Source organism: Scatophagus argus, chromosome 18, assembly GCF_020382885.2.
Source record: "Scatophagus argus isolate fScaArg1 chromosome 18, fScaArg1.pri, whole genome shotgun sequence".
NCBI lineage: Eukaryota > Metazoa > Chordata > Actinopteri > Scatophagidae > Scatophagus > Scatophagus argus.
The window spans coordinates 15,344,919-15,368,807 of record NC_058510.1 but is presented as its reverse complement, the minus strand read 5'-3'; the positions used below and the strand labels follow the sequence as shown (position 1 = coordinate 15,368,807).

Genomic DNA, 23,889 nt, shown 5'->3' with positions numbered 1-23,889 from the left:
CATGTAAGAGACCAGAGTTTGTGTTCAGGTGTCCACGTGAACAAGGGAGGCTTCATATGAAAATGACTTTATGTTAACATCTTGAAACTTACAGAGACTTTCTCGACAACCAAAAGGTAGAGCTGGGAATAGGTTATTCAAAGTATTTTTTTAGAAACTTGACTTAATAGATCAGTTTCTCGAGAGGAAATACAAGTCAAGTTGTCATGTAGCAGCAGGCAGCTTGTAAAGTCAAACTTTCTTTCCCAACACTCTGTTATAAGTTTGATCTCACTTCTTACCAAGCCACTCTGCTGACCGTGCCAACAAAACTCAAGAGTAGCTGTTAATATATTTTGTCCACTGTTACAAATGTGTTTCATTTATTTTGACCATTGTCTGTAGGCTTCCTCAGAGGAGTTCAGGAATTGAGTAAAGCTAGCAGCCCAAAGGCCAGTCATTGTGCTTTTACTCTTAAATTAGGTTGGAGATTCAGTAATGGCATTTAATTGACTTTGCCCTCTCTCAGTAACTGCTGGTTCATGTCCAGTTCAAGGCTCTAATGGTGTTCACCTCAGACAGTGGATTCAGACAGTAATTAAGTATTATCCTACATGGCACAAATACAAAGAGACAGAGAATGAGAGTGAGATCCATGGAGACAGGAAAAACAAGGATTAAATGACACAAAATAAGGGATGAAAGAAATGCATGAATCTGAAACTTCCCATCAAATACTCATACTGTGTCTTCTACCTCAGAATGAGGCCTTTTTATTTAAGTATATAAATATAGTTTTGTCACTTTGTGTTTCTGTCTGTATATGGACAGGGAGTTACACAAGAAACTTGATGTGGATTCGGAGCCTTGGTGTATTTCCAAGAATAACTCAAGCCTCAGCTGTTACTGGACGTTTATCTGGGTCTTTAGGAGCCATGACAACATCAATCTTGCTTTATGCAACATAATAGTTTGCAGATGCTAACAGAATAAAATGTCCATTGTTAGAGATGAATCATTCTTTCATATTTTTTGAAAACAATGCTTACTAAACATTCACCCCAAATAACTGAATTCAATTATAATACAGTTTGAGACAGTTGGACAAGCCTGCAGCTGAACTTGAGAATTTCTTTGAGACATGTGACATTATGTCATATAAAGACATGATGGAGATGTAATCCAATGTTACATTTATAAAACACTCGACTAGTTGAGGCCAATCGTTTTCAGTTTCCGGAACTTTTCCGGTGTTGCTGACCATGCTTTCTCTTACAGATTCAGATATTTATGAGTGAGATATATAAAGGATTTATTTTATGTCAGCAAGTTCTCCGACCCTCTTTGCTGCATGAATCCATGCTTACACACCAACTAATAATGTCTGGCTGTTTTACGATGCCACTGGCATCTTAACATTGGCATGAAGAACACATTTTCTATTCCGAGGCTTCTCCTTAAAAAAATGCTGATTCATCACCAATAAAAATCCTTCAAGATTAACATGTGATAAATAAGAGAGTTGTTAAGGGGCTTGTGCTTGCTTTTGTGTACTCTTTTTTAGAAGGTCACAATATGAAGATTCTCTCCCCTCCCAGTTCTCCCTGACCAATTTTCCTCTACTTAATTTGTGAAGGGATTATCCTGGCAACCAAGGGTTTGGCTGGTCCCACGTTTAATAACCAGCGCCACCACTTCAGACCAAGGCAGCCATCGATCCAGGCTGAAGTGGGAGCAAGACCATGGAGGGAGGGGGGTCTAATAAGCTGAAGCCCTAATCCAGCCCCTGTAGTGAGGGATTACGGCCAGGGCACAGGGTCATAGAGATGTACACACACCTCATTTCACCACAGGGAGAGGTTAGACTCCCCGGGGGCTATTACCTCATATTGCTTTGTCCTTTATTTATCTTTCACACTCACCTTGTTTGGAGGAGAAATATATTAGCTTGTATGAATCACCATGGATAAAAGTATTGCCATATATACACAGCACAGCACCAAAGTCAATATTAAAGTCATTTAGTATTAGATTAAAGAATCTTAGACAATCTAAGTGGTGTAAGCTTACTCAACTGGATTCTGGACATACAATGTGGGAACAGCTTCTGATTTTTACTATTTTCATGACCAAAAGAACATGTAGCACAGTTTGAAATGGAAGTGAATACATTTTCAGTAGAGGTGGTCGGCCTTGCTTCAGTTACAACCAAGGGTGAGTACTTACTAAGCTGACAAAAAGTAATGATAAAAGCTAACTAAAATAAAGCACTGAATGACTTGTAAAAATGCAGTATAACACATATTCTACAATGTACTGCTCTGGAAAGTGCATATATACTGTTGTAGTATATGTAGTACTACACTCATTTGTGTAAAACCAGTTTAAATAGTAATGCAAATGCTTGTTTTAGGTGTTGTAGATATGACACTAAATATTTATTCAGATGCTGATATAGAGAACACCCTTCATGTTGAAAAACCAAAGCAAACACAAATGACAGCCCACCAGTTGATGAGTTGGTCCAATCAGGAGTTGACAGGGTTCCTGATGTTGTCCAATTGGAAATAACAGCTAGTCTTCAATCTTCAAGTCCACTTTAAATAAGCAAGTGCCTTGACTGACAAAACATTAGGAAACACCACCATCTATCCCTGACAAGATGCTATTTGTCTTTCTGAATGAGGATGTGTTGGAGAACACCCCCTCAGACAGCCCTTAGAGGGCTTTGAGGTCTTTTTGATGTGTTCAAGTGCATTTGTAGATGTAGAAGCTGTTTAAATGAAAGGAAAACATTTCTCCTCTGAGCTGATGTCAAGTGATATAACATTCACTTTTACAAGTCTGATGTTAGAAGTGAGGGAGGAGACGGGACAATGTCAGTCAGTCTTTGTCAATGTCTGTCAGTTTTTTGTTTTTCTTGTTTTGCTGTTATTATTATCGATTTAACTGACTGATTGAGATGACTCTACACCTACTGACAACATTTTCTGCAGTTTGAATGAATTACGTGGTGTAAAAAGGTCAAAAACCTTACCCACTGATAAATTCACAACACATCACTAAAAATGATGTCATTTCTACACAGTCATCTTTCTTGTTTATCATAAACAACCCCAAGCTGCAGTACAGTAACATTTAGCTCACTTCACAATCTCATGTTCCCTCAAGTGGCTCTAACAACGCAGCAAAATGGACTTCTGACTTAGTGGTGAAAGAGATAGGGTCAACTCTAATGTATTAGCTGTGGAAGTTACCAATCACTAAAATGGCATAAAGTAAAGGGTCCTTACTCTACCTGGAGAGAAGGGAGTGGCCCTTCATCTTGACTTACTGCCAACTCAAGGTAATGAGGTGAATGTCTCAGCATACTGATAAGGTTACAGACAGGACACACTAAGGAGGGACTGTGTATCTGTATGTGTATTTGTGTTTGATCGTGTGTACTTCTGTGCTTATGATGGCCAAATCATCTCACAACAATGTGACTGTGTGCCCTTTTTCTTCAAGGCCACTGTGCTACTACAAACTACAGAGTATGTTTATAGTATATCTCTAGCATAGACACCTGCACATACCCTGTACATACTGTAAATTACTGTATACCTGGCACTTACTGCTTATTGCACTTCTGGTTAGATGTCAAACTGCGTTTCGTTGCATTGTACTTGTACATGTGTAATGACAATAAAGTTGAATCTAATCTAATCTAATCTAATCTAATGTTCTGTGTAAGTGTGGAAAAGATCCTCCAATCAGACTCTAGAAAGCAGTATAAAGAACCACCCACTACATGGTCTGCAGCTGTCTGCATACACATCCCGTTTGTGAGTATCATTAGGCCAGAACACTTTAAATATTGTTTGAAAACATCAGGTTTGAGGGTCATTTCCTTTAGGATTAACACAAGACCTTCCTTCTACATTGACCATTTTGTCACTTATCAAACAAGGAAAAATACTCTGTAGAAAAGTAAAAGTGAGGTAAAAGTCAGCGTTGTCATGATTTTTACTTTGCTTAACTGGTACACAATTCTATTCAATATCACTGACTTCACTGACAGCTGTTGGCAACAAGCTGACCCCTGATCTCTTGAGGTTGTCAAAATGTTGAGGAAAATCAAGAAATCTTTAACTTAAAGGGTAAAGAGTCAACAAAATCACATGGGGCTCAAAACTACTGCTTCAACAATCTTGGTGGCTTGAACATATTGCTGCAGCAGGTTTCCATTCCAGTATATGACATTAGCAATTGGGCACCATGCTGTGGAGTTTGACATGAAGAGCAGCACAACAGTAGCATTTGTTTTCCTATGTGTGCATTTGCTCTTTAATCAGAAAATGAGGTGAGTTCAGGAAAAGAAGGCACACTAATAAATTACAAAATAGCAGTGTGCTTGAAGGTCACAGATAACACGCTAGAATGTCTCTGAGGGTGGAATTTTACTGCACAGTAAGATGTGAGTTTGAGATTATGGAATAAATGAAGTTCTGTCTTCACTTGTATTTAAATACAAATGAGTGCAGTACATTTAGAATATAGGCACTATCAGCCAACCAGGGATGAGGGCTGTCTGGTCTGTGAACTGGATATTTTCCCTTGTGGCACTCTGGCCCTGGCGTACTCCAAGTCCATGCTTTCACATCGAACTGATTTAAATATAAATGCCAAGTGACTATGGTTTCATGAAATGTCTAAAAGCTATTTTTTTTTCTTTTCCTGGGCTGCTTTGAATACTTCAAGCCTGGGCCAGTTCAATGTCTGAATAAATTATGGCACGGAGCCATTTTAACTCTCTTCTCCAACCACTGACTACATATTGATGTCCCAAGTGTGCAGCAAGGGGGATTTCCACTGGATACACTCTGACCTGACTCATCCACAGGGGGACAATAAGTTCCATTTTTGGGGGGAAAGCAATACAGTTGTGGAGTGGTGGGAACCAGGACAGTGGAGAAGGACATGAAATATGTAGAAGACGTAAATAGGAGCCTGGTCAACTGAAGGGGTCGAGAACACCATTCAGAGTGCTTCTGTGAAGTGTTTAACAAACTTTAATCTGATGTACTGTCAGGGAGTGAGACCAGACAAACTTTGAATAAATAGCAACTGTTGACCTTTAACAAAAACAGAAGATGAAATCCAAAAGATGGATGGATGGAAAAATCTCTTGAAAGCAAAGGGCATATATAAAAAGAAAAACTCTTCATGGCTTTAGAGCCAAGTGCCAAACTATATACCGTGTGTGTATGAATCTTTGCTTCTATGCATAACATATGAATATTTTCAACTATGTGGGTGCAGACTTGTGTATCTTCACACTTTGTTCATACTATGGTGCATGAATTTTCTGTAGAAGATGTAAACATATTGTATTCTTCTGACTGAAATACATAAATGACAGGCAATCCAACTTTCATTCAAGGCCCAAAACCCAAGTCAATAAGCACTAAATGAAAGCTATTAATTTGTTCTGGGAAACAAAAAAGTCCATCAGTCAGAGTCCTACAGTTGGCTGTGGCTGTGAACTCCACCTCTTTTAATGGCTGATAGAGCTGATAAATCTATGTATCTGTAATCTCTGCAGTTACAGTGATCTCTTCAATCTTCTTCTCACTTATCTGACAGTGTCAAGCCGAAAGATTTTGGCAAAGATGTTCTGTGGTCCAGCCTACATAACAGTCTATAACTGGGTTATTGTGCCATTAAATGTGGACATAAACATGTGGCCAGAAAGTTCTTTTTATTCAGAATCCATCTCTTGCTCAGTGACAAACTTCATATGTCAGTCACATTAGTTTCCGTGTTGTGTGTGATAACCCATTGCAATCCATGAGTCAAACATTAGAAGGAGAGCTGGATTCCCACATGGTTGCTGAGTCGACCATCCTGTTTTCATTTTGAACAAGAAATAGAGACAGACAGAGACTATTTTTTTGTCTCCTGACAGGAAGACAATGTAGACTATTTACTTGAGAGAAAGAGGAGAGGATGTCAGCTTTCCTCAAGTCCTCAGAGATGAGACCTCCACCAGCACACACCTAGACACTTCAACAACAATAACACAAACGTGTGTGTGCATGTGTATGTGCTGCTCTTAGACTGCTTCCCCAGACAATGAAGCTCTCAGAGAGTAGGAGAGGAGTTCACTCCCCAAATCAAACCTGACTCATCTAGGTCGAGACTCTACTTAGAGCCCATAGAGTAAAACAACTAGCGTATATACATGCATATGTGTTGATATGTCTGCGTGTGAATACATATGAATGAGGCAGCGTGTCTCATTTGGCAAATGAGACAAGTTGGCTTAATAAACATCTGGAGGGCCCGGGATTTTTTTCTGTTGCCCAAATAGGATTGAAAACATTCAGCTTCACTCCTGATTTAAATTCATTAATACTTTGATTAAATTTCCTGCTGTGTATACGTGTTAACTTTCTGTTTACTGTCTTTTGCAATTGTCGCACAATAAATAAGTCTTAGTTTGTTACGCTTCATAATACCTCATCCATTTCCCAATCTAGTAAAAATCGGATTACAAAAATAGGATCAGCAGCCACATAACAACACCTGAACTCTATCCTGACTTTGGCCAGACTCATGGAGACTCCCCTCCACACAGAGGCCTCCAGGGAGTGGCTAATCAGCAAACCAAACAAGCCTCAGTCAGACCAGACACAGGTCTGCAGCAGCACCTTCCATGTAAACACCCTTTTGTGTGTTTCACCATTACGGCCGGTCTGGAGGTACAGGCTCTCAGTGAAAAGGGGCCATAAATCTCACTCAGTGTGATATGTGGTCAAGTCGCTCATGATTAAAAACACTGCTCTGAAAAAGTCGTGAGCCAACCAGGAGTGGTAGAAGCTACAGACGCAGCCAAAGCTACCAGGTTTATGTTAGAATTCATCTTGTTTGTACAAATTACTTCAACAGTAAAAACCAAAAACACAGACAATGTTGAGATAAATAAAAACATTGTCGAACCTAACCCCTTCTCACGTCTGAAGTGTAATGTGGGAAAATACATCAACTTCAGGGTGAATGAACCTGCAATGGAAACCTGACAAACTCAGACTTACACAGCTTGAAAACTGAACACAACAATCCAAACCTAGTGTATCGGCCTTGCTCTGTGGCCTGAGAAGTCGTCTTTTTTTATTCTACAAGTCTCTACAAGACTTCTTTATGTCAAAATCTGATGCCACCATTACCCACAATGCAACTCAAATATGGAATATGTGTATAAAATCCGTGGAGTATAAATGTGAGAACTACTCATACAGGAATCTGACACAATCTCATACATTACAGGTGCAAGATGTAAACATTTATTTAAAATAACAGTAATTATGAGACATTACTAAGACTTATGAAGATAAGATCATTCCCGAGCAGTAGGGGTGGCATGATATCAATTTCCATGAAACACAGACAAACAGTGGCACTATGTGGAGAATTTTCACGACGGGAAACCAACCGTGTCTTTACAGAAAAGCTGCTGGATAACTTTATTTCTTCTATCTCTAAACAAGCCAAAATTGTCACAAATTTAATTGTCACAGCCAATGTGTGAGTGAAAAGTGGAGGCCGATGAGTCAGTCAATTTCTGTTTCTGGCAGGTCAGACAGCATCTGAAGCATGGAGCTCACATTGCTTCATTTTCCAGACAGCACGTGCACAAAATCCATATCGGCAACATTTCAGCCATGAGAACAACGTCTTCCTCTGCTCTGAACAAAAACATCCTTCTTCAGTTGCTCTTTTCAGCAAAGATGACAAATTTTCACCCCAACTTTTTCTGGACTCTTGATGATTTATTGGGAAAATCAGAACGTTATATGGTGTGTGTGATGTGAGGAGTGCTGTGGGAGGAGTGATATGCGCACTGGTGTGAGGCCTGTGTTGTTCAATGGCCGGAAACATTTTGGGTTAAAAGCTGCCTGATGGAAGCCACCACAGAGTAAATATGCTAATCTCTAAACAGCTAAAACACGCATATAAATCCATTTATGATCAGATATGCGCTCACATCAGCAAGTGTGAGGTCAAAGTAGTTAACTTGTAACAACTCAAAGCATATCAGAGAGGCGTTCTTTCTATAGCACAGAGGAGAGCGACAAGGGCAAAAACAAAAGAAAATAACTCAACGTTGCTCGGCACTGTGGGAGGAACTTTTGCTGGGACTGTTTTAGAAAATGTGAATAGAGCATCCTAAGAAACAGATGGTATTGTGATGTGCAGACTGTGTTTTGGGTATGCATCACTCTGATCTGTCACGCACACAAGCGCATGAGGTTTTCATAGAGATTTGAGGGAAGCAGGGGTGTAGAAAACTTCTTTCTCAGTCTTTTTTTCTCTGTAGGTATGTGAAGCACCATTGAAAGGAATATCTCATGTAATTTGGTAACATCGTGGCATAGACAGCATTATCATTCTCACTGATAACCGCTGATAATAACAGTATCTCCTCAGATAATGCTCGGATAGTGAAAGAAAGTGGTGGTTTTATGGTGACTGTATGAGTCACAGGGTGGCTGAGAGGTTAAAGGTGCTATGTGTAGCACTTAAACATCTATGAATCATTACTACAGTCACTCTACACTGATTTTTACATCATATACCACTAGGTTGGATTTCACAGAGAATTAGCTGGACTGTGTCATGGCACCAGAAAGAGATTGCTTCACATCTCAAAACAGGAAAAGGTCTGATGGCTTTTCATTGTAATCACGGCTAAAGTTTCCAGAGTTTCTTGCAGTTGTGGACTGAAGCAATGAAAGGTCTCAACCGAGGATCAGAGTTTCAGTCGCTCATGGCAATGGCACAACTTGACCTCACAGTAAAGGTATAGAGAATGATGAAATATGGAAGCAACTTTTCAGCAATTGGAGAGCAACTGAAGAACTGATTCCCCAATCACTTGCTGAAAACCATGAACTTTTTTTAAACTTTTGCCAGAGTTTTTTATGTCATGCATATATTTCCATTTATAAAACTTTGCAGAATTTATAAGTCTCGCTCTAAATTGTGCCATCATACTGACATGGCAGCTAGATAACTATTTAATTTCTTGAAAGATTCAATTTGCCATCCTTTAAAAAAGTTATTTCTCTACCACCGAAAGGGCCACAGCCAAGGTTTGTCTCATTTCAAAATGTCACAGCCAAATTTTATGTGTTTCTGTCAGCAGTCAGCCCTTTACCCCCTTAACTAAGATAAGATAATCCTTTATTAGTCCCATAACTGGGAAATTACACAAATAACAGTAATCTTGTCAGACACTGTCTCCTCTCTAGAGTGTGTGTGTGTGTGTGCGTGTGTGTGTGTGTGTGTGTGTGGGGGGGGGGGGGGGGGGGGGGGTAAAGTTTGTAAGTAAAGTTTGTGCCACACTAAAGTCATAGGAGGCAGTTGTGGTGGATTGTGCAAGACCTTGGCACACAATATTACTTTGGTTAAGGTCAGTGAAAGATTATGAATTCACTTACATTTCAATAGATATGTCACGTCTCAAGCAAGCACATTTTCTGTGTTAAACCAAGACCATGCTCTTTCCCTAACTTCAAGTTCTGCCAATGAAAGAAATCGTCGTAGTTGTCAGTGAAAATTTTACTGATATGTTCAGTATCGACAGGTTTGGAAATTTGCATTATAAATTTTTATTGCCTCATTATGTTAAAAGAAAATGTAATTGAGCCATCATTAAATTTCCACCTGAATTCATTTGGTGTTGCAAATTAGTTGTGTCACTGAGAGACTGTGGAATAACTGAACAGAACTGAAAGAGTTTGCTTGTACACATGCTCGGTTTGCTATTATGCTGCACACTTCTAGTCTTATGGAGACGAAGCTATCTAAACAACATTAACATTTAAAATGGTACTAAAACTAATGTAAATGATGCCCTTTCTTCATACAAATCTTTCTATAATAAGACCATGAAACTACTTTCTCACATTTCTTACAATATCACTGAAAAGCAGGCAGCACTGATATCAGATCCAAGGCACAAAGAGCGACAGGCAGTTTTTGTGAGCCCAAGCTAGCTCAAGCCGTTCAAATGCACTGTCAGCTTGAACCAAGTTTTCATTTGAGGCACTGATCATGTCATCACTCTGCCCTAAAATAAGAGGCACCCACATTTGAACTGAGGACATCCTGATCCACAGTCAAATGCTCTACCACTAAGCTGTACCCTCTGACACTGTCCCCAGGCCTCACTGAAGACATACTGTGAGTCAGCTAGTTGTGGGTTTGATCTCGACTACTTGACTAAATTCCACATGACAAAGACAGTTTGGGCCAACAAGCTTTGGGATGTGGGCAGGAAATTCAATCTCACTTGTCAACCTGCATCTACTCTGCTGAAATAAGACAATAAAACTCATACTAGCTTTAGTGTGTTTTCCTGGAGCTGACCAAGTGCTGACAAGTTTGTGTACAGGATTGAAAATACAAGACTTTCCTTCTTGATGTTAATAAAATATTATAACTGTTAATATAAATGTGATGCCAAGACAAAAACAAAACTGAAAATGCAAAAATACTTCTCACAAAAGATACGGTTATTAGGGAGTTTCCTGCAGTGGGGGATACGTAATGTTTTCATTTGTGCGTTTCTGTTGTGTTCTTTCCTTGAGGTGAATGAAAGCATCGCAACACATATTAACAATTTATGATTCAAATCTATGCCAAATGGGAGCAACTTGTTCCTAGTCCAGAGCCAGAATTTCAGCCCAATATACCAACATGTGGTTTCTAAACAATTGCAAGGGCAGCATGGAGCAAGTCTGCTGGGTAGTCACTGCGGATTGTCAAATTAATTTGTCCTTAATGTTCACATGGCTGGCAGAAACCATTCCATGAGAAAAAACAATAAATCAAGCACAGTATGTGAAAATATTTTGCTTTGATCAAAGCTGTGATTGTGAGCCAAAGTAAGTACTCTGAAAGTGATCATGTTTAGTGGGAAGATGGGAATGTGGTAGGGGAGTGTTCTGGGATTTCCACAGTGCTTTGGGTGGATTGCATCTTTGTGGATCTGATGAAAAACAGGAGAAGGGAAAGCAGGGGAATGACAGACTTTCTATAGCTGTGGCCATGTGGATACATCACTCTCTCTCTCTTTTTCTCAAAAGAAAACTATAACTAGTTTCATCATTATTCATGAACACTTCACAAATATTGTAATGCTGCCTTGCTTCCTAACTTCATGGGTTTTACTGTATTGTTTGTACTACTTGGTGAATAATTCTTTGTGTTTGAGTGTGCAATCAAAATATATATTGTATCTGGGAAATTACTTGTTATATTTATATATACTTCTTATATCTCTACATCCAAACTGACAAAGTGAGTTTCCATTTAATAATTCTTGGGAAAGAATAACATTTTGTGACTGTACATGAGTTCTGTAATACTTATTAGGTTGAACCCTTTCTGCAGCGTACTAATGAAAACAGTTACTGTCTGTATGCATTCACACATCAATGCTTTCGTGTCATTTGCATGCATGCACTGGCATGTGTAAACAAACAGCTGTCTGTCTACATGAGGTCTGTCTAAACATATATGTGTTTCCAAGTGCATGTGGCTGCCAGCATGTGTCTGCATATACCTCTGAGTGCTTCCCTCACATGTGCTTTGAAGCAGACAAACTTCACAGGTGACCTCCCTGTGGAGGACAATGAAACAGACCGGTGTTGGGGCGAAAGAGGGTGGGGGCCTCTTACAAAGGGACTAATGAAGTGGGTGGACGAGTCGAGAGGCTGTTTGTAGGTCCACTGGGATGAAGAGTCTGGAGACAAAGAGATGCTAAACACCCCTAGCTCTTTGAGGACTTATTGCGCTGGGACCAGGAGGCAATGCCCTTGGCCAGATTGCCCCTCTTTTGACATGTCATACACAATGCAAATGACCTGCAAAGGTTCTCACCAACTAATGAGAGAGACAAAGTAGAGAGACTTAAAGACGGTTTTTAGCCTTTTTTCCTTTAGCATTGCTGTCCATTTATAGTTAAATCAAATCGCTGAAACATTTTGTAATTTGAATAGACAGGAGAGAATGAGTAATTATGATAATTATACTGAGATATAATCATTATAAGTGTTCAGTGATGTGTTCTTAGATAAAGCCTAAACTATTTCCGTTTCTCTCAATTGCAATATTTATTTAAATGTTCTATGTAAGTTTCTGTTTAGAAATCAAACAGAAATACTGCAAGATCATGACACATATTCTTGGAGAACCCTGTCACCCAGAAATTACATTTATAATGCTAATTTGCATGACAAAACACATGTATAATGGAACCGTAATCACTGGTTGGATGTATTCCAACATGAAAGAATTAGCCAAATTAACCATGCATAATCTGCTGTGTACTGGATGGAGTCTTGGAAGCAACAGGGTATAAACGCTGCAAATGTTTGCCTTGGAGACCCTAGACAGGTAACTCCAGTATGCAGAGACCAGCACAGAGTCAAGGCCTTGTTATACCTCCTTCATACTGGACAAAAAGTCTAAAACCCACTAACATCTGGTTTTTGTCTTCAGGGGGAAAGGCTACAGAAACATTACACTCAGGTGGACATGCTAATTTCAGTCCATTTTCTGGTGTGATTCTATGACACACTGAATCACACATTACATATATATATATATATATATGGTTGTGGGGCGGATGGTGGGTGGGACTCTGGAACCAGAAACCACTATAGTTAATGTTAGAGAAGCATTCAGTTGAATGTTCCTGAAAAAACCTGAAATACATTGTAACTGAATATTTTATTTTTATATTTTTCCAACTTGACACTTACATTCATTAATAACAATTCTTACATTATGTTCATGGGAAGTGTAATTGGGCATCATTATGTTCCCCCACTTGTTGTTGCAAATTATTGCTATATGAATTTCTAGGAGGAAGAACTGTAGTGGGAAAAAGAATTGCACTTTTCAAAACTGGCTCTGATAAACAGTTGTACCAATAAAGTGAAATAGAAACCAAACACAAGTTTCATTTGGTTGTTGTCCTTGTTTGGATAGAAGGAAATTTAAAAAAGCAAGCACAAGAATTTGGTGAGGAGAAACGGGAAGAGAAAGAGTTTAATGATGATGAGTATAATGATTCTGTTTCTGTTTAATTTAAAATGCAGCTATGGTAGGTCTGCACTGAATAAACAACTGCTTAACTCAACATTAAGGCTTTGAAGCTAACAGAGAGTAAAACAGTTCTTTAATGACACAAGGGCTGACTAGTACAAACCTCAAGATCTGATTTTTTTTTAGTTGCTCCTAAGTGAGAATAGGACAATGTGAGCTTTTACTCTTTCTTTGTCTTTGAAAAAACACAAGGGCAAGAAAAAGGTCACATGACCGTCAATCAAAATTTCTCCTCACGCTTCCTGTCTCTGCAAATTCTCAACCCTAACACTATCACTCAAAGCAGTGCGATTGTGAACAAGATTTATCTCAACACTGGATAAATATTCAAGCATTTCTGCAAACTCTGAAGTGGACAAAGATGCCATATGTCAAACAGAGACAGACAGACACATAATTCTGTTAAATGTCTTTCTGCTGAGTATCTTCTGTGCTGAGATGACACCAGAGCCAGTGCAGACAAACTCTGGCCCCCTTCCCATGCTCCCTGTCATGGGGTTATGGTAAGCCACCATTTGGATCTATGTCTGCATGTCACAAAGTGTTAATGACTTGTTTCCCAATCAAGACCTTACTGCTCCTTTGTTGCTTTAAGGGTGACAGAAGTGACCCACAGAACTGATCCCAGCCCAGCTCAGGAAGTAATAAAACAGTCAACAAAATCTCTCACATACTCTCTCTTCCTCCTGCACATGGATACACACAACTCCATGTGATTCAGCTGTCTAGCTATGGCTTTATTGGGATCCTGGCAGAAGTAATAACAGGAATAGTCCTGGTAGCACATTCCCAGCAGTGCTGAATGGAGACTTTTACCACTCCAAGCACTTCACACCTCATTACCAGAACACTGTCCTCGCCGTTTAACAGTGCCAGCCGTTGCAATAATTAGCTATAAGAAGCCTTGGGTGATATTATGACATATGAGTGTTTTTATGAGTAATATTCCCAGTGACTATGAACTCAACGCCCACTCCTCAGCAGTTTAAACACCGTCTGGGCACTCCCTCTCTCCCCATCTACAAGCGTGAGTATGATTAAGAGTTGACATAACTAATAGCCTCTCCACTAACTCAGGTAGAGGAAGGCAGTTCATACTCTCACGAGGGCTGGTGGGTTTAAAAGTGCTTTCAGCATGCTACAGATGAGCTTTCTATCCCAACATCCTCACTGCTGAGTGAGTACTCAGCTCGAAGCTACTTTGAGAGGTGTGATGCATCGTTGGAGTGCTTATGGACTGTTGTGGACTGTTGCTGAAGAAGGGTTGAGTGGATCTATGAAGGGCCACCATGACATAAACACATTCACCCTTTCTTCTATATACCCACACAGTCAAAACATTGTGATTTCTTGTCAAGACTATTGCAAATTCAAACTGATAGATCCATGGGAATGACAATGTTTCTTGCAAAACCACAAACCAGTGGTGTTTAACCGGATGAATACAAAGTAATCGCCGGCACACAGAAAATCTTGTTCCAATTAGTTGTTTTCCAACATGGAAGAATCTAACATGGAAGAACCCTGTGGTATCATAGCCACATGTACTGTAGTCTGTTGTGTCCCTGTACAGTCACAGGGATTTGTGATGGAAACACCTAGGTGGACTTGCTCCTTTTCTGGTATGATACTATGATGTACATTGAGTTTAAGGGTGTTGCCGTGTAAATAGGTTTTTGTCCTTTCTGTTCAAAGAGCACTGAAACATCATTCAGCCAGTGTTGTGTTTGGAAGTGAAGTAAAGTATAAGACATGACAGCATGGATAATCAAGAGGAAAAAAGAAGTAATACCATCTAAATACTAAAGTAATAACCAGGTAATAGCTCAGTGGGTATTGCTGACTGAAATTTACAAGAGGCTGAAAACAAAAGGTACTAATAAGGAAATACATGTAAAGACAGCAATAGCAATACTGATAATATTAATGGGGTAATAACCTGAAAATTATGAGTTAATAACGTTGATGTCTTCACAAGATTGTAGGCTACCATCAGCATAACACCTTCAAAATGATGAACATTTCAGCTGCCATATTATAATTCTGAAATTCATCCTCTCTCATGTTCCAAATATCACTGTAATTCTATTTTCTTTATTTTCTAAGATATAACCATTTCATGGTTACAATATTGTTATGAAAATGTTAGTAAACTAACTGTTTTGTGTCATCTCTATCTTTAAACGTGTTTCCTCATTATAACCCATAGTTCTTGGCCTGTTATTACCCCGTTACATGAATTTGAATTCCATCCATCCATCCATTTTCTATACCGCTTATCCGTCAGGGTCGCGGGGGGAGCTGGAGCCCATCCCAGCTGACTACGGGCAAAAGGCGGGGTACACCCTGGACTGGTCGCCAGTCAATCGCAGGGCCAACACACAAAGACAAACAACCACACACTCTCACACTCACACCTAGGGGCAATTTAGAGTAACCAATTAACCTAATATGCATGTTTTTGGTATTGTGGGAGGAAGCCGGAGTACCCGGAGAAAACCCACGCAGGCACAGGGAGAACATGCAAACTCCACATAGAAGGGCCCAGACCGGGATTCGAACCTGGAACCCTCTTGCTATGAGGCGACAGTGCTAACCACTGCACCACCGTGCCGCCCTGAATTTGAATTTGAATTTGAAATTGCACAGATACATCCATTGTTCACATAATTACTTTGGTAATTACGTGGTATTATCTAATTTTTACCTTTAACTCTTACAAACCTGAAATGTAAAGTGCTACCAAAGATATAAAAAAGTAATTACTGTAACTGTTCTGGCCTTCAGCAGCATTCCATCGTTTCCTGTTTTCCAGTGTATTCATGAATGTGGTAAACCAGAAAGAAAGAGAGGGTTTAGCTACTTTGAAAAAACTGCATATACATGCAATTTGGCGAATTTAGTGATAAACTGTTCAAGGCAACTCACAAGCCCAGGGGGGTTGTACGACAGCATTGTGACTGGACAACACAAAAAGGGAAAACAAAGCCAGAGTTCTTTGACAAACAGCTAAAGTTGTCATCCATCAGTACCTACACAGCAATGTAGTTCTAGGCCTCGTCCCATGTGCTACAGGTTAAGACTAATATTGTTATAATGAAGTTATGACAAGATTCTAAGACCTTAACTGAAAGGAAAAGGGGATAACAAGGCAGACAGAGCTGACATAAGATGGGTAACTCTCAGACAAGGCCAATCAGCAGATGCACACCACCATCTTTATCAACTCTGTGATTCCTCCGATATCTAAACCGCTAGATCAGACTGCATCACCTGCATACCACTGAAATGAGAGATTGAAGAGGTGGTTCTGGACCAGAGAGAGTTAGAGAGGGCAGATGAGAATGATAAGTATCAGTGCCTGCTATCAGACCTAGCTGCCTGTGGTTCTAAACCTAAACCCGGTAGTTTATCTATAATTGGCAATCAGTGAATTGGAAGTCACCCAGCCCCATTGGGAGAGAACACAACAGGGTGGCAGTCCACCTCTTAAACCCCTAAATCTAAGATATAGATCTTAAAAAAAGTTGAAAGAATGCCCAATACAGTATATCAGAACAAGTGCCCATGAGAACCAATGTCTTGACTGAGCAACTTTGTATTTTTAAAGAGTTTATTGAAGCATTTTACAATGCTACATGTCACTCAATGTGTACATTTATGCCGTGTGTTGTCAATGTATCTGAACAACTCCTTCTGTAGTGACTTTTATATGGCCTTGGCTGCTAGCAGGGAGTCTCCTCAGTGGCAGACCACTAAGCCAAATTGATTAAATGAAGGCCCTCCTTGAAGGTGTGTCACACAGACACAGACACAGGCAATCTGTCTAATGGTCTCACAGCAGTCCTGTCACTGCAGACCTTCAAGGACCATGGGACCAGGCCAGTGGAGGAATGGACAATTCGTCACCACAATAGTCTTCTTTAGGGATAGAAGCGGCAGAAAGCCAGTTTGTCTTGGATGGGGTTAGAATTCATAAAAGTGGTCACTGTGTAATAGGCAAAAATGGCAAATTATCTGTAGGTATTTTAGTTTCATCTGTACGTTGCCAGGAGGTCAATCAAGTATCATTGCAATCACTGCGATCTTCTGTTAGTGCTTTAAAGCCACTTCACATCAATGTCAGTGTAGTTTTAACCTCAGTCAATAGCACTTGAGCTTCTCCCATTTACTGATTGTGTATCCTGAGCAATTGCCACAGAGTCTATAAAAACCTAAGAATAAAAGCTCCTCACAGTGAAGGAATAATCACATAAAAGTAATAATCTATGAAAGTCAAATTCAAATAAGACACACCAATGCTAGTGTTAAGGCCCAAAACAGAGCTTCTGTGATCTGTTGAATATCCTTTTCACATATATTGTGTGTAGGGACATAATTCACACTTTGGGCTGTAAAAATATCACAACATAATAGGTCAACATATTAACAGCCTAAGTTCAATGCTAGAGAGAAAATGATGCTTTACATACAGCAGAAACTGTCTTCATCTGCCAGTACAGTCCAACAGAACAGCCTGTTGATCAATGAAGTGCTTTGGAAACGTTCCCCTTAATCATGGTCAACATACTCAAACAGGCTCTGAACATGTGTGATGTCTGCACTGTGTACACTATTCTGTAATCTGGACAATCGTGATTAAGTATTAATTACTAAACAAATAAGTGCAGTTAAATAACCACATAAACCCCGGAGAGAGTCCTTCATTTGTTCCTCTCCCTGTTTGTCCACAGGTAGAAAAAGCAGAAAGAAAAGTGATTACTAGTGGACTTTATCACTTGGAGCACCTGCCCTATAACATTTTACTTCCATTAATTTCAGCCTTAAAGAGGTATTAAAGCAACAGAGCCTTGCTGCACCATTTCTGTCACCTTGCAGCCATTGTCCATATTTGAGACCCTGTCAAAAACTGTTTGAACATAGGAAAACTGACACCAAAACTGACAAATGGCAACTTGACTGCCACTGATACAAGCTCGACTCTGGGTCAAATAAAAGGACACCTGTGAAACTCTTTGAGCAACAAAGAACAGAACGCTCTATTCTGAAGCTACAAGCACCATCAAGATCCAGAGTTCATTTAAAGTTTCAGAAATATTCTCTTACTTGTGAAAGATTAGAATTTAGTGGTGAGTAGAGGCAGAGGCAGCTCCCGCGTCCGTATAATTACGGGAAAATTACATTCATTATTGTAATTTACATCTCATCTCCAATCCAATTATTAGCAGTTTGACCTGCACGGCACATGTTAGCATGGAAATGTAAAATGGGCTCCCAAGACAGAGGCAAGGGAGGGGTGGAAGACAGAAAGAAAGCAAGAGGGAGAGTTTGGTACTTTGGGAGCTGTGGGAGGGGGAAAAACAATCAATACGGCTCTAAAAGATGATGATTTTAAATAGCCATAATTCTCTGCCTCAGAGCACAGCTGCCAAGGGCGCCGCTGCAACACTTTGATGTCTGATATGCAATACTGCTGCCAGTAATTTGCTCGTCTGCATCTCTGGAGGGACCATCGACTGTCTGTCTTGTTCATCCGCCTGACAGTGTGTTTGTGTTGCCCGTCAGTCTGTCTGTCTGTCTGTCTGTCTGTCCGGTCATCTCTCCACCTCTTAAGTTCATTACACACGTATACAACTTTTAAAATACTTTTGGAGTGAAACTATACTTAAACGGGGAAGAGTCAGTGTGTCAGTGTGCATTAATGATAGTCTCCAAAGAACAAACATATCCTGTAAACAATGCAATCTCACTTGTATCTTGTTGATAATACTGCACTCATGTAAACAACCACACAAGCACCTGCCTGACTGCCTGAACAGTCTTAGAGCCAGCCTCCTGTCTCTCTTTCCTACCTATCTTCTTCGCTGTCATTATCTCAGGAAAATTGCAAAAGATATACCCATCACCATGACCTAGACACAGTGTGTGGGAAGCAATCAGTTCTTCTGTTTTCCTGCAATCTTGTTATTACATTGCTTGAATGCAAAACATACAGATTACAGAGCATGCAAGGGACTGGCTTACAGATGTATATTTGTGTGGGTAGATAGGAAAGGGCTTTCATAAGCAGGACATAGTTGTCACTCTGAAAAAAGATCTGGTCTCAACATGAGCCAAAATGACAAGACGAGACTTATGTGTGTGCCCTCTTGACTTATGTCCATTGCTTGGTTTCCTCGCTTCAGTTTCTCTTCTTGTGTGCTGACTCGCTTAGCTGTGCAGCCAATCAGAGTGATTTCTCTCACGGATGGTTCTGCAACCGATTCAACATTTTAAATTGGCCAAAAAGCCGCCATCCAGGACCAACTAGTGCCAGCAGTGCAGGACACTCTGATGTGTCAGGCCATTTAATGATGGGCCAACTGGATTTCATTATCTGCTTTCACTGTACACAAATTGGTTTGGGACAGTCCTTAACAGGGTGAGCCTCATGCAAATATGAACCCAGTGGGGAAGAGGACAGGGTGCAGGAACAGGGGTCAAATTAGGATTTGTCTTTTTCATGGACACCTTAACAGAGCAGAGGTCTGAAAAACAGTCTTACAACTAGTTTGTCCAGTGAGCAGCTGAGTGATCACATGAACAGTTCTAGAAGAGGCTCTCCAGCATTTTTGTCGGTGTGCCCAATGAAAGATGCCAGCTAATCTCTCAGAAAGCTAGGCATATGAACGTTTGAAGGAAACTGACAGCTGATAAGTTCTGGTTTAAATGTCTGAGATGTCCTTTGAAGTTTAAGACAGCTCTGCATCAGCTCACTGGTTCTACTTCATGGGACGTCAATATGTGGACATGAGCAACATAGGAGTCACTCGACTTGTGTGCCAGTGAGTGTATGCAAGTCCACCTTGCTCTGGCATGTGTGCTCCTACTCATGCATGGCTGAGTATCCAACTGTATCTCAGTTTCTACCTGTCTGTCTAAGTCAGTACACTGCCATTCCCTGGACATACGGCACAGTCTTGACAGAGACTCGACTCCACACAACACACCTACAGCAAGTCCAACTTGACTTGGTTTACTTACTATACCTGATGTTGGCACAGATAGACAGATAGGCACAGCAAGGCCTTGAGGTGCTAGTCATTCACTTTGTTGCATGTTATACAATGATTCTAAACAATGTCAAGTAGTTTTTGTTGCGAAGTATGAAGTTCACTTCAAGTTTCCTGATATATACATACATATATATATAGTAGTAATGATAATGGTAATTTTAGCAGTATATGAAAATGTTGTATTTAAGGGATAATTTTGTCTTGATTACCATTATCATGTTTCAAACAAACAATGATGACAGCTTTGTTTTAAGGTCACAACAGTGAATTGGTCAAATATTAATAATTTTACTGGACTCACTGGATCGCAAAGCCGACGGGGTGACCTCAATCTCACTGTTGGCCTGGTAGGGCTGGAAGGCCGATGCCGAGCTCACGTCACTGGCGAAGGGTTCAGGACTCTGAGTACCTGTGGAGCTGGCACTGGTACCGTCACCTCCATTGTGAGGATCCTGCTCTTCATACACTGCTACCAGCTGGTGAGACAGGGAAAAACGTGTTTGTGCATTAGCGTGTGTTTTGGGGGATAAAGAGAGAGAGACAGAAATGTCACCCATATTTGCCGTAGGGTTTACACATGAAACATTTTGTTTTGAGTGTCATAGGAAATCTGCCTCAGCCCAAATCACTCAGGTGTGTTGAAATTCTTGTTGCAGCATAGGCCTAATTAACCTAATTAAGGTTACTGTTGTACTACATATCTTATCAGCTTATCAATATATGAAAATTACAGAAAACTGCAAAAACTGAATAGCTGGTGTGTTACCGATTAAATAATGAATGACAATACCCTAGTGCCAGATGTTTATTATTTACTACATGTTAAGAAAGCTAATTTTTATTGTTTTAGCTGTGCAATTTTATTCATTTACATTTTATTAATTTAGGATTTTATTTTTGTATATTCCAATTCCAATGTCTGAAAATTATTAAGACTTAAAAGTCCAATGTCCTTTAAAGGATGTACTTGCATTATTATGTGAATACATTATCATATCAGTGGTATAAAATGGTCTTAAAGTGGCAACAAGAGCATCTATTGCAATTACTTCTGGGACAATACCAAAAAAAAGGTAGTTATGGTGATAGGTCTAGTGCAGCACTTTCTCTCTGTTTCTCTCTGTCTCTCTCCAGTATAATCTTGCAGCATCTGTAATCGTAGTGCGGGATGTTCTTGTTTGCCAGGTTTGGCTCCCACAGTGAGCAGCTGCTCCATTCCCACAAAGGTGATATGTTGCCACATTTCCCAGGCCAGACCGGGAGAACTCCCCCCCAGCATCCCGTAATTATCAGAGTCTGACACACACTGCTCATCGCTACAGCCAGCTCGCCCACTTAACAAGAGAGACAGCAGTCTAGATTTTCCTGTGAGAGAAACACTAGAATCTGTTTCCTCTTTTACCAGAATAAAGAAAATTAGATCAGCCATTGCTGATTGACAACATATGAGTCAAGGATTAAGCTTAGTCTCTTGGACAGAGTCAAACACACACACACACACACACACACACAAAGAAAGAGAAAGAGAGGAGAGAGCAATAGAGGCATACAACCTGTAGTGCTGGAGTGGAGGTAGCAATGCCAAGTGGTTTTCATTGTCAGCACAACCTGTTACTAAACCTCTCACAAGAAGATTAACCTCTTACTCCATCCATACAGTGCAATCATACAGCTGCAGCCTGATACGCACCATGCTATACAGAACAATAATATGTATATTACAGAACTGAGATGAGTTCCTTTTCATGTCTTTGTGCTACCTCCAAATCTATGTAATGGAAGGCCATGGATGTGGAGGGAGCAACCAACAAAGAAAGCATTAGTCTACCGTTGGGAGCAAACGGCTTCTGTGTTTCCTGCATCGTATTTGTCTGAAGGTAAAAATAGCACAAGTATTTTCCCATGTATTTGCTGTTTTTCATCACATGAACGCGGGGAAATCTGCATATAAACAAGTTTAGAAGTCCCCGCTCGTCTTTTTGATTTAATTCATATGCAAAGGACGATGCTTAAGTGTGTATGTGTTTGTGTGTCTGCGTCTGAATTTATGCCTTTCTGTGAGTATGCCATGTGGTTTACTGTTGCCGTAATTCACGGCGACATCTCTCACGCTAGCTTTGTACAATTAAAGCTGACTGCATTTTTTTTCTCCCCCTAAGATGTTTCCTTGCATCTCAATGCCGTCTCCGAGACGTACTCTATCACTGAAGGCTTCGCCCATTTCACTCTAATCACGCTCCACTCCGATCTTGAAATTACATTCCTCAGGTTGTAAGGGTTTGTCACAAATTTGCTCAGTGAACCAGAGAGGCAATCAAAAAGGAGAGAGATCCGGTGCTACAAAATAAGAAGGCCTTAATATTAGAAATCGGGCAGTTTGAAGAGGTAATTTGCTGAAGGACTGCTTATTGGTAAATGTGTAAATTTACACGTATTAAAGCATGAAAAGATATTTTGCTTTGTGTTTAAGGAAAAACACAGTTAATAGGCAAAATAATTATACATATTGATACATTTTGTGTTGGTGTTGCCTTGATGCAAGTTAAGTAATCTGCATTATTTTTTGCATTATTTCATTATTTGTTTTATTTTTGCAGTTTGATATCTGCTTTCTTGAAAATAAACTACTAAAACTTATTTCTGTAAGTGGAAAATCTTTGATGTGGTTGAGGGACAAATGTGTTCTGGTTGAAATATGTTATATGATGGAGGGAACAGTTTTGTAAAGATGTCGAAGATGTAATGAACACAGACTAGAGTGAAGGGTTGTCCCCAGAGGTATTTACACTGCCTGAGTGCATGTACGAGCCAATGAATCATTAGTGACAAAGTAATCAGGCCTCCCATTCATATGTTGCTGTGAGTATTTACCAGCCCGACAAGCCCTCTGCCTGCCAGCTGCCCATTTAGAGAAGTGGTGAATACTGTTATTGGTGTCGCGGCAAGGCGTGATTCATTTTTAAATACATTCCAAATCCCTCTAATTAGGTCCACTTTGCTATGCCTTGCATCCTTTCACCAGACACTCTGGAGCACTCTGTGGGTATCTGACATATACAGCTAAACTCATCCACACACCCTCCATTTCATAATCAAATGGGCCCGCATTTATCCTGCATTCAATATTTATGGGCTCTTGAAAGTGCTTCTTCGTCCCCTAAACCAAAAGAGACATGAAAAGTTCCCTCTGTTTAGAAAGCTGTCTCTCGTTTCCAGGCAGTAGACAAGTAATTTTCCATTTTCTTTTTTGCTTCTTTGCTTAAGTTTAAAGTCCAGTTAATCCCAAATGAACGTTTTCAGTAATGGAAACTACTCTGAACTCATATCAGTAAGATACAGGCAGAAACCGTGGCTGCAGGTGTTGCCATAATTTCATCACTCTACACCAAGCACTGACACGTGGCATATCAGTCAACCGGGGACATAATTGACCAACCCAACTGATATAACCAAAACAACCCATTTACAACCAAAATAAAAAGTTTCTTTCTCGGTTTCAAACAACAGTATTTGTTTACCAGGTCCAATAATTACACTCTGATGTATCATTTCCAGAGGTACTAGCAGTGCCTGCAGCTAGCTGTTTTTATTTTATTGTTTGTTTGTTTTTTTATTATTGTTTTTTTATGTGACGACTGATGGGATACTTTGGTTTCATTTTTGTGCAAGGGGAAGAAGTAGAAACATGTTGTCT

At 40.0% G+C, this 23,889-nt stretch overlaps 1 protein-coding gene across 4 annotated transcripts in view; it reads right to left on the bottom strand.

Annotated features, from left to right (window-relative positions):
* The window catches only part of LOC124049562 (partitioning defective 3 homolog), a 314,519-nt gene that overhangs the window by 194,227 nt on the left and 96,403 nt on the right, over window positions 1-23,889 (bottom strand). For all 4 annotated transcript variants that reach the window (XM_046371346.1, XM_046371347.1, XM_046371348.1 and 1 more), the window contains exon 3: window positions 20,497-20,671. In XM_046371346.1, the coding sequence (XP_046227302.1) occupies window positions 20,497-20,671 (175 nt within the window). The remainder of the gene's footprint in view (window positions 1-20,496; window positions 20,672-23,889) is intronic.